At 38.8% G+C, this 12,462-nt stretch overlaps 1 protein-coding gene across 2 annotated transcripts in view; it reads left to right on the top strand.

The window, feature by feature from the left end:
* The first annotated feature begins 453 nt into the window (after positions 1 to 453).
* plpp1a (phospholipid phosphatase 1a) overlaps positions 454 to 12,462 on the top strand; it is a 99,046-nt gene continuing 87,037 nt past the window's right edge. The window contains exon 1 of one of the 2 annotated variants that reach the window (XM_020529084.2): positions 454 to 1,156. In XM_020529084.2, coding sequence (XP_020384673.1) covers positions 1,099 to 1,156 — 58 coding nt within the window. In that variant the 5' untranslated portion in view covers positions 454 to 1,098. The remainder of the gene's footprint in view (positions 1,157 to 12,462) is intronic. The other variant, XM_020529085.2, reaches the window with a different exon arrangement.

Raw genomic sequence — 12,462 nt, 5'->3', positions numbered from 1 at the left:
CCACTGTACAATAGCGTGCAGTGTTTTATTGCAAATACTGACATGCAATTGAGGTGTTTTTTTTCCACGACAAGGTGTTGCCAGGTAGTTAGCGCATAGCTACGCCTTTTCATTGCTAACAGCGGCAGGGCGCAATCTAAGCCTTCGTGTTACTAACCTATAATTTGAACGACTGTCAATGTTGGGTGACAAGGTGGCCAACATAAATCTGCAGTCGGATATTTTGATTTAGGTTTGGGAGGATTGTAAATATGGCTAATACAATGCCGAGGCCCAACCAATGCAAAATAAATACCTTTTGTCCTCATCTATTTATCTCACAAGCAATGTAAGTTGCTTCTGGTAGAAATATACGTCGGGGCGTTTTTTTTAAAGAGCTCACGCAATGATGAATTGATTTTTCCATTGCGGCAGTGAGAGGCTCGGCACTCCTCTTTTAGCTATGTGTCCTTCAGCGAGACGGCCTGCCGGGGCTTGGGGTTGCCGCTGACGTGGTTTAGGGAGGCGTTTCTGTCGCGCGGCGGCGGCGGCAGCAGAACCCGCTCTGTCCCGGCTCAGACTGGGCCGGCTCGGCCCCGTTCCCTCTCGCTCAGCCTCTCATTGTGACAGTGACAGAGACACTAGCCGCATTGTGACAGGGCCAGCCGCCACCAGACAGCAGCTTCTCCGTCTCTGCTACCAGTTCGAGCCCGATCGTCCCCCTCCCCGCGGCTGGGGGCTTGTTTAATTTAAGGGCGGGCAATAGGGTCGGAGTTGACTTTGCAGAACTGTCTGTCGCTGATCGTATATCTCAGCTTCGGGTGTCCTTATTTCCCTGCCCCCTTTTACCTACCTCCCCGAGCAGCCGACACAGCTTGTGTCGGCCATTAGTCTTCCTTTCCCTGCAGATTGCACATTAAACTTGTGCGGACAGCTGCCAAGCGTCCTTTTAAACCCGCATTCCCTCCTCCTCCCACACACACACATACACACACCCCAAAGCGAGATCGCGCCGCAAACAAAATTCAGCAAATTTCAGAAGACTGCTTACAGAAAGAGAAGTGTCTGTAGAAAGTCAGCGACCGTCAGTCCCTTCCAGTACAAAGGCAGCGAAAGAAGATGTTTGACAGGCAGAGAATCCCCTTTGTTTGCTTGGATGTAATATGCCTCATACTGGGTAAGTATATTTGAATATCTGAATCTATATAATGTGTTTATATAATCTATAATTATTATTAGAGATGTATTCACTTATTAAAGACGCATGTATTTTTGTTTGTTAGTATGTTTGTACATTTGGGCGCAATCGCATTTGACTTTGTTTTAGTAAGGAACTGCTTTTACTTAGGATGTTCATTTTCACTGCTGTCTGGGTTCTCGTGACGTGTTTTGCTTTTCCGAACTCTGTGAATACGATGGTAAAAGGAGACAAGATTCTGATTAAAAGGGGTACACAGTACGTGCTGGTTCCACCACTCGGTTTCTCCAAAATCACACCATTTTAACAGGGTGCTAACGGAGAGCAAGTATTGCTGGATGAGTTTTCTTTTTTTTGCTATTGTAGTTTCTGTGAATTGTTCCCGGCTCCAACACAAGGGGAACCGTCTGTTAATGTGATCCAGGCGGTCTCCACAGCGAGTCACTTTTTGTCAGTGCTTAGCCAGCCTGAAGCCGTTGACTTGAGCAGATTATTCTCTCTCTGCAGTTTTCGCCCGTCTACTTCCCAGTTCCGTGGCTCTTCTTACTTCTTAGTTCCCAGCAAAACTCAGTGTCAAAAGGAAAGACGCTAATTTGACAAAGAAGTTCCCCTGATCATGCAAACAACAAGGGCTGCGACAGGAGGACGATTAAATTTATTATGCAGTTGTCCCAAAATAGACTTTAAAAATATATATCGGACCCATTCTGAGAAACAAGTAGGTTTCAAATTTTCAAATGCTAAACAAAGGATAAATTCATATTTTAAAGTTAGATTATTGACATTGAACCAAAACAGTCATAAGTTTAGTAATATCACGGTCGTTCTTAAATCCGTGTAGAACAATTTTCTTACATACAGTAACCAGTTCGCAAATGATTCAATGGACTTCGCTCTTTCAGGGGCAAAGAAAGACTTATATGAAACAAGACTGAATTTCACATATGGTAACATTTTTAGTTACTATGAAACAAGTCTGTCCAAACCTGGTCATATCTTAACTTTCATCTCAAGATTTTCGAGGTGGACGCGGGGAGCAGGTCTTTAATGGTTATTTCTAGAACGGTAATAATATAATGGTAAAGTTAAATTTAGTTCAGACACAGTCATTTGAAAAACAAAAATAACGTTAATATAATGCTCATCGCGACCGCCAGACGCCTCAAAGCTCATTGCAGCCGTGTTAGTCACCTGTATTGTGCGGAAAGAGAAAGTCAATTCGAGCACCCATAATTATCACAAACTGCATGAAGGTACTGGCCAAATAATTTGTATTGTGTGATGTTGATTGAGATAAATGTTGGGTAGAATTTGTTGACAAAGCCCAAATTACAGCAATAGAGCTAAAAGAAAATCAGTTTACAAAAAGTAGCGGTGCTTGTTCTGCGCCTGGGAGCTTCCTGTTATGACTCATTTTACACTGTCAGAAGTTAAAGTGCAATCTGCTCTCCTAGAGCAGTGGAAAGGGATTCAACTCCACCACCCCAACATATTGACTAACTACAGCTTTCTCATTGCAGGATGCATCAGCTGGACGTTGTATTCTTCAACAGGTCATAATCATGGGACAGAAGGCAGCCTTTTGGCCCATCAAACCTGTACCAGCCCTCTAGGAGCAAACCACTTTGTTCCATTCCCTCATTCGATCCTCATAGCCCTACAAATTTTAAAAGTGTGTAATTTCCGTTTGAACTCAATGATCATCACCAGCACCTCCCTAAATAGCAAGTTTCAGATCATTGCCACCCAGAATCACACAATGGTTACAGTATAGAAGGAGACCATTTGGTCCATCATAAATGCACTGGGTCTCGAAAACAGAAGTTCACCTGGTGTCACTCCCTTGTTCTCTTTTGTACTTTTTCAGGTAGTGACCCACTTCTCTTAAATGCCTTGATTGAAGTTGCCTCCACCACACACCCAGGCAATACATTCCAGATCCTAACTACTCTTCATGAAAACATTTCTCCTCATGTCTCCATTACTTCTTTCGCCAATTATTTTCCAATCTGTGATTTCTTATTCTAAGACCTTCCATAACTGAGAATAGTCTGCCCAGATCCCTTGTGATTTTTGAATACCTCTATGGAATCTCCTGTCAAACTTTTCTTCAAGAAAAACAAAGTCCCGACTACATAACTGTAGTTCCTCTTCCGTGGAACCAGTTTCAAGAATCTTTTCTTTACTGTCTCTAATGCCTTTATGTGCTTCCTAAACAGTGGTATACGGGACTGGATATAATATTCCAGTTAAGGACGAACCAGTGTTCCATATAATTTTCTTGCTTTTACAATCCATTTCCCAATCCATTTGACTGGGATTTTGTATGCTTTATTAACTGTCTTCTCATCCTATTCTGCCAGCTTTGGTGACTAGTGCACACATACATCTCTATGCAACTATATCCCATTCAGAATACTAACCTTTATTTTATATTGTCTCTTCCCACTCTTCCTGACAAAAGTAAAGCACTTTACAGTTTTCTGATTGTCCTCAAGCATACTTTTTTTTCTTAATTTAATCTCTATGTCTTTCATAATCCAGGAAGCTCCAGATTTGTTTGCCTTTTCTTCCCCATCCCCAGGAATATTTTCTCTTCAAATGCAGCCCATTGTTCAGTTACTATGTCTCCTGCCAACGTTTTGATTCCAGTTTGATTGGGTAGGATCCATTCTGGAGTGTGGGAGATTGAGGGGTGACCTTACAGAGCTTTGTAAAATCATGAGAGGCATCAATATGATGAATAGCAAAGGTCTTTTCCCCAGACTAGGAGAGTTCAAAACTAGAGGGCATAGGGTTACGGTGAGAGGAGAAATATTTAAAAGGGACCTGAGCAGCAATATTTTTACACAGTAGGTGGTGCATATATGGAATGAACTGCCACAGGAACTGGTAGAGGTGGGTACAGTTACAACATTTAAAAGACGTTGGTCAGGTACATGAATGGCAAAGATTTAGAGAGATATGGGCCAAATGCAGGCAAGTGGGACTAATTAAGTTTTGGAAACATAGTTGGCGTGGACAAGTTGGACCAAAGGGTCTGTTTCTGTGCTATACGACTCTGTGACTATGACTCTATAAAGAAAGCAGCAAAGATGGCTGGTGATAAAGCTTCAGCATGTCTTCAGATTTCACTCTGATGAGATACTTAATGAGTTGTAGCTGTGAGGTTCAGTTCAGTTCTGTAGAAAATAAATAAGACTGATCTTTTGCCAGACTAATAAAAATTAAAAGTGGAAAACTTGAAAACTTGAGTATGGTGAAAAAAAGTGACATGATATTGAAGCTTTTCATCTTGTACTCATCAGAATAGATGCTAGAAACAACAAATTTCAAAGACTGTAACAAGTTACATCGAATGAGAAGTGGATGCTGGTGGTTGGCAAGTCAATGCTGCTTACTGATTGCGTTGCACCAGGGAACACTTTTCTCCTCTGCTTTTGTTTAGTGTCAAAAAGACAATTCCTTAATGTGTTCTTTTTTTCCTGTCTGTGAATACATATAGCATTCAGCAAGTGTAAGTTGAGCCATATGGCAAAAATGACTGATAACCTCAAATTGGTTGTTGCTGTGCCAGTTCCTATTGTATGGTTAATATACCTGGCACCACACTGTACTGAAATCCATACACACATTACACATTTGTGTGGTAAGTAGAATCTTTGTTCGGCTTAACAGTGTAAGCGAGAGTATATTTTTCTTCTTCGGGACTAAAAACCAAAATGGGGACTATTATATAGCTGAAGTAACAGGAATATTTAGCAACTTGGGAAGAATTAAATGCTTCACTTTTTTAGCTGGGCAAGCCAATGTTGCTTTTTGAAGCAGTGATGGAGATATTTTGAGTGGCATCAAGAATATTTGTGTCAAGGGAATTCTGCCTAATAACAGCCTTCCCATTGGTTGAGCTGCAGTTTGTTACAAAACCGTAAGAGCAGGAACAGCCAGAGACACCCGGAGCTTGTGAACTGTAAACATCCCTCTCTCCCTCACTCTCATTCTCCATAAGTGGAAAAAGAAAAAAACAAGAAAGCTTAAAAGAAGGAATTCTAGCAAGGAAAGACCTTTCAAAGACACTGGGCCGGATTTTAATGGTGGCAACCGGGGTTTGGAGAATCATTTAGAACCTATGTTGCTTCTTTGACGTTACTCAGCAAGTGCCGTCCAACTACGGAATTACAACTAATGTTAGACATTTTGTTCTGAGGTTTGTAAACACAGGCTATCAAAGTGAAAAACAACCATCGCTTTAAAAACATTGTATGCCATCATTGTTGAAATCACAAAGAATCATCAAAGACAATTTCACCCATCCTTGAAATCTAGACTGTTGATCTACAGAGTTTCTTTCCCTATCGTTTATTTTTCACTCATAACATATGTCAAATCATCTATCTTCTGTCTGTCTTGACTGTGAATGAGTGTCTAGATATTTTTGGGGTTTTAAAGGGTGTAGTTTAGGTCACATAGTCATGGATTAAGATTTCTTTCTCTTCTGTGCCATTTGTCAAAAGTTGTATGGTATAGTGAATAGAGTTATTTTCTATTAATGACAAAACCTGACGTGAATTGCTTTGGTCCTGAATAATAGTCAGTCCAGCAAATCGGTTATTTTGGGTGCCTAATTGGGACTTTATAAATTTTGTGATGGCTTGTGGAACAGTGGGGCATGATTATTACCAATCACCTCTCAGTTAAGTTGTAATAACAGAAGCATCCTGTTAGTAGAAAATAGCTTTGATGAGCTTGTTTGGTATCAAACTTGCACGGCAAGCAAACAGTTTGGGCCGTATTAATGAGTTTGGCCAATCTTATAACACATGACATATTGACCAACGAAAGTAGGTTTGTGGTAGACAGTGGGAGAGAACCCAATAGTGGGGTTTCTCAACTGGTAAAACTGATAGTTCATATTACTGAATATTTACTTTGAATCTTCACAATAGGCAGAGTACTGATTGTACTCAAACAACCTGTGCTTACAAATCTCATAACAAAATGTCTGACGTTAGTTGTAATTCAATGATTGGAAAGCACTTGCTGAGTAACCCCACAGAAACAACACAGGTTCTCAATGGTTCTCCAAGCAGTGGATGAGGATACCTCCATCCCCCAATTGCCACCATTAAAATCCAGCCCAATATTTTGATAAAATCTCATAGAACGAAAAGTCATATTTTTAGGAAAAGTGGGTAACAGATTTAAAGTAGAGATGAGGAGAAATTACTTCTCTCTGAATCTGTGGAATTCAGTATCTCAGAATGTGGTGTATGTTAGTAAATTGAAGGAGGGTAGATTTTTAATTAGTAATTGGTTGAAGGGTTATGAAGAGGGGCATGAAAGTGGAGTTGAAGCCAAAATGAGATCATCCACGATTGTATGAGATGGCAGAGCAGGCTGAAGGAATTGAATTACCTACTGCTGCTCCTGGTTCTTATGTTCTTACCCTTATGCGCCCCTGGGGTTACAGGACTAGTTTGTGTAATCTTTCTATTAAATTTAATCTTTGACACCCAGATGTCATTCTAGTAAATCTGTATTGTACTTCCTCAAAGCCAATGTGTCCTTCCTTCATGACGATATCTAGAACTGCTCACATAACCCATTTGTGTTCGTGTATAGCTGTAGTATGATTTGTACTCATTACATTTTAGGTCTCTATAGGGGAAGGTCCAAATCTAATTAGCCATTTTTTTGATTATTGACTGTATGTGTTAATGATATTTTAATTATGTATGGTTTAATTGAATATGGTCATCACTGACCTTAAATATCTTTGAACCTCAACCATTTCTGGCTTTTCCGAAAATAGAAAGTACTGTTTTTGGAAAGTACTCTGATCTATCCTTTTTAGGTCAAAACTGGTTGCCGTCACATTTTGCCTAGCTTGAATTCCATTTGCCATAATTTTGCTTTTTCATTTAACCTGTTACACCTTTTAATTTTATGATTTCAACAACACTACTTATAGTGCTATTTCTATTTGCATCATCAGGTAATTTGGATATGTGGCTGTTTATCCTTTCATCGATGTTGTTTATGAATATGGTGAATATTTACACAGATTTCTATGCTGCACCCACTAATCATTATCCTATCAATAGGGTTACCGATACATTATCTGTACTTTCCGCTACTCAGCCAGTTTCCTAACCCCAGGTCAATAATTTTCCGTCAATCCCATCAGCTTCATCTGTAGCTAATGATGTGTTATTTTGGATTTAATTAACTTCTGGAAGTCCACATAAACAATATATATATCTGTCCACTTCTTTAGTCTGCTTCTGCTGTTTGTAGCTGCTTCTATTATACAATCTGCGGTCTTGGCATGCCACAGTTGTCTATATTGTGCCAACCTCTCACATCCACTCTAGCTTGTTTGCAACCGCTTTGTGACATCTGTCATCCAGCTATACCCAGATGAACCCATCTTCCTGCAGCCTTTTGCTGGCTAGAAAAGATCTCTGTAGTATTGCAGTCTGACAAAATGGCCAAAGTAGCGATGTTTTCTTTTCTGGATGTCACTTTGTATCATATGTTTTGCTCATGCAGTCGCAATTTATCTTTTCATTTGTCTCTATGGCTTGTATATAGAATTTTTATCTCACTATCCACAATTCAAATGCTTCTACTTTCTTCCACAGATCTTTACTTATTGATCAGGTTTTCAAAGCATACAGGAAAGCAAATAGACTGTAGTATCTCATGAATTTTTATCTTGTCACCTATTCAAATAATTAAATCAGGCCTCATCAGGCATGTCATAATCAGTTTGCATTTGCATTTGTTATCTCTAATCAGCTGAAAATGTTCAAGATGTTCAAATGCTCTATCCTTGATTATAGACTCTGAGTATTTAACTGACAACAGATGTTGGGCTCACTAGTGTGTAATTTCTTGACTTTTTTTCTCCTATTTCAAACATCTGACATGCAATTTTCTCAATTCCGGAACACTTCATTTTGATTGGTATTCAAAATAATGCTGCACTAGTTTTAGTTTTATTTTACACTCATAAGAAACTTTGAACATTGCATCATTATATTTAGCATACATAAGATGCATGCAGGTACACTCGTTTTTATTTATTTATTATCCGAGTATTCAATTATGTTTAACTATTAGATATTATCCAGGGATTTAGTTGTACTCACGAAAATGAGCAAACTAAACTATGGCTGTTAGGATAGGAAATGTATGTTTGTATCTCTGTAAATAAAAGCTAATGAAGATTGTAAAGATTAAGGTCCAGGGCATTCATGATTGCCTGGAGCCAAGTAGCCATTACACAGGGTTGCACTGCACTATATATGGCCAAATATAGTTGAAGCATGAAAGGGATGGACAGAAGGCTAGAGACCAATGTTCATGGTCTTAGAGTTGACTTTTGGAAGTATAAAATCCAAAGTAGTTTTTGTTTAATTTTTAGTTTTAAATTTTGGCTACACGTTTTGAGATTAGAACTTAATCGGATTGTGATGTATGTAGTGGATTTGTATGCAGATACTCACAACCCTCTCTTTGCAATGCAATATGAATCAGATAGTATTGAAATAAAACATTTGCACAAAAGCTCTTGCAACAGTGTTACCAGAAAATTCTGACTAAATATTGAGGTTCTACACCAATTCTACTCTTGGCAACTTGTGCCTGAATTTTTGAAAATCTCAATCATCTTTATCAGAAAGGAAAAATGCATGTCAAACAAACTACAATCAATATAAGCAATTGAGTCCTGAGAAAAGCCTGGAACATGAATAAAGACAGACTTGGAAGCACTAGAATAATAGGACTGGATTTAACATTCACCGACCAATGGGATGTAGGCAGGGAACACTTAAATTCCAATGGGCCCGTACCTTCTTCCTACCTGCCCACCCCAATTTTACCAGCTTGTTGGCTGCCAATCTGGATCCAAGCCAGCTGGCAAGACAGAAAGCAAGGCCCCTTTCTTTGTGGATAGAGTTTATTAGCTACACAGTGTTATAGCACCTACCACATGCAGTTTCACTGTTCCTCCTTATAACTACAAAGTCAATTAATTAATCAATTCACCCCAATCATCTGTTTGTCTACTTGCTATATTAACAGACTTCCCTCAACTCTTTAACTTAATATCTTTTCAAAACACGCAATTAATCCTTGAGACCAATGAATGGAAATTAAACATTATTTCTGTCGTATTCTATTTCTTTCCTAATATGGCAACAGATTGCTAACAGTTTTTATCATAATCACCCTTCCTTTCATTAAACATAAAAAAATCTTTAATCAGAAAGCAATACAAGCAAAAATTGATTGATTTTGATTTCATGTTCTTATAACTTCTCATATTATCCCTCTCTGAGGATATCAGTGCCTATCATCCTCAAGGAATGCACCCTAACAAAGTTACTGTTTCCCCATTGTTAACTATTACCTTATTTGGACTTATCCCTCTTTCTGCCCTTCACTTTTGTAATATGCCACATCCCTTGGATTACAACTTATTCCTGATAACCTTTGCAGTGCTGTAAGGCTCACTGAACTTCCTCTGAAACACCATTGTGCAGGGCATTCAGGTGCTCAGAAAAAATTGAGTTAATTATGGCCCCTTCTGAACCAGGGAATGGTCACTCCTTATCGAAGGAATTTTTGGATTTCTTCAAAATGTCACTTCATTTAGACTGTAACCTTCAAACATTTTTGGGTCAGTTCTTTGCAGGGATTTGCCATGCCATGGCAGATGTTAATTTACAACTTGGTTGGTCCACTATAATTTTCTGGAGCATCTCACTTATACCAGTGGTCTCTTTAACATACTTCATTACTATAGGGATTTTCTACTGCAATGTTAATGACCACAGTTTCCACAGATCCCTAGTTTCATTATTGGCAAAATTCCAGGGTTCCCAAGTGGAAAATGAGATCCTGCAGCCTTCAGGATGGTTCAGTTATTGAGTTCAATAATCTTTGGGCCTGAGCATCTTCCCTTATGTCCTTCCCCCACCTCCAGGACTTGTCATCACATGAGCTGCTACCACAACCAACCAATTGTCAGCTACTAACGATACCCGTTCATTCTCTCAGGCTGACCATTACCCATTCCTTTGTCTGCCCAGCTGTTTTTCTCTCTCTGTCTGGGCTCCATGTCAATTGTTTACTCCTTCCCCTCCCCCTGCTCCTTCTTTAGCATAGGTGCCAACCTTTCCCTAGCAATTGTCAGTTCTGTAGAAGGGTCACTGGACCCGAAATGTTAATTATGCTTTCTCTTTTATTAGATGTTGAGTTTCTGCAGCAATTTCTGTTTTTGTTTCAGATTTGCGGCATCCGAAGTTCTTTGGTTAATTAAAAACCCAGTTCCCTCTGCTGGATCAGCATCACTTGCCTCTCCTCCCAAATCTTCTGTGCCATGCGTGTTTTCAAAATCCTTGTTATTCCATTTAGGAAAATTCATTCCGTAATGAAGTTTCAAAATGTATCTAAAACACCCATTGACCATTCCCAGGTTGACTCTTCTGTTTCAGTTTCCTGTTGTCTGTTATAATTGCTGGATGTATTTCTATCCCGTTCCTTTTAATTACGGTATTGGTGCTTTGAACCTGTATTTGAGCCAACTCACATTGCTGCTGTGATGATCCTCCTTTCTTTGTATTACTGCTGTATGAGCCATGAAGGCTTCCCAGGAATGTTTTTAAAGCTTTTGATATTTGTTCCAAGACACATTTCTTTCTGGAAGTCTAGCTCCAGTTATCAATAGGAGCCGAATCATGTTTGACACCTTAGCACAGCCCAACAGTTTAAAAATGATTACTGAATTAGGAATCTCCAAATAGAAATTTTGCAATATTGTCTGTTAAATTTCATTAAATATTCTTCTACAGAATATCCACTTTGCTTTCTAAATTTATCTAAGTCTGACTATGTCTCATATGGATTTAATAGGTCATCTTTCTTGTTTCAGAGTTTCTCCAAAGATTTTAATAGAATTTCCAAAACTTCCTCAGTATCCAATTGTTATGTCTCTAGCTTTGAGAATACTTTACCCATAATCTTGTAGCTGGTGGGGACCAACAATATTAAGGCTTATGACTTTATAAGGAGCCTCATAGGACTGGTGTGTGAAAGGAGCTACTGTTCCTGCTTTATATTAATCAAGTAAATCAATTGTTCAATTAACATTGTATTAACATAATGGGATGGGGGGGTGCTCCCCTCTGATTTCTTAGTTGGAAGCATTGGGACTGCCAAATCCTGTTAAATTCAAGTATAGATTCATTGCTGCAGAGAAGAAGGCCATTTAGCCCATCATTTCCATGCTAGGCTTTTTTGGCGCAAACTAATTGACCTAATTTAGCAACAGAACCACTCAAGGTACTGATGTATTAATTGAAAGAAAGATCATATTTGGATAAAAATGAAGTACTGAAACCAATCTATTTTAACACATGATGGCTACTGTACATGGACAGAAGCAGTTAATAGTTAATATACCTCTATGGAATAAGAGCATTTAGCAAAAACTTGGACTAAAAGAGAATAGTGTGCAATTTGGTTTTTCAGTTTAAGCTGTAATGTGAGAATGCAATTTAACAGAAAAAAAAAATTTGAATTTGTGTTTTATTTGTCAGTGTTTAAGGTTGATGATTTTTATCAAACCTGACAGGAAGACAGGGGCTGACAGTATCGCTAGGAACTAGCATAGTCTTTAAATGAATGGCATCTTGTTACTAATTTGTTTTGGGAGCGGACAGGACATCCTCACATTTATGTTCGGCAAACATTCATTTCCCAAAAATTTCACATTGTGTTTTATTTTTCCTCAACGGAATGTCTTAAAACCCTAGTCCCTAGTTACTTACAACAAAATTGAAGCCTATGGGATTAAAGGGGCAGTGGCAGCGTAGATACCATATTGGCTCAAGCCACAAAGCTGTGGGTGGCTGTTTTATCAGACCAAAGAAAAGTATAAAAGTGGTATCCTTCAATGCTTTGTATTAAGGCTGCTGCTGGTTTTGATCTATGTTAATGACTGGATCGTGGTTATAAAAGGAAAATGTTCAAAGTTTGCAGAACAGACAAATTTTAGGATATGGTTAACAATGAAGAGGGTAATGGCAGGCTTCTCTAGAATGGGACTGGTGAAATGGGCAGACATATGGCAGATTAAATTTAATGCAAAAAACTGAAAAATGATGCAATTTAGATGTGACTAACCTGTACAACTTTAAAGGGTCCTCAGAAACAAGGAAACTTAGGAGTGGTTCATCACAAATATTTAAACATAAAGGGACATATTTCCCCCT

Source organism: Rhincodon typus, chromosome 1 (assembly GCF_021869965.1).
Source record: "Rhincodon typus isolate 14 chromosome 1, sRhiTyp1.1, whole genome shotgun sequence".
Taxonomy (NCBI): domain Eukaryota; kingdom Metazoa; phylum Chordata; class Chondrichthyes; order Orectolobiformes; family Rhincodontidae; genus Rhincodon; species Rhincodon typus.
This window is presented reverse-complemented; position numbering and strand designations above follow the sequence as displayed.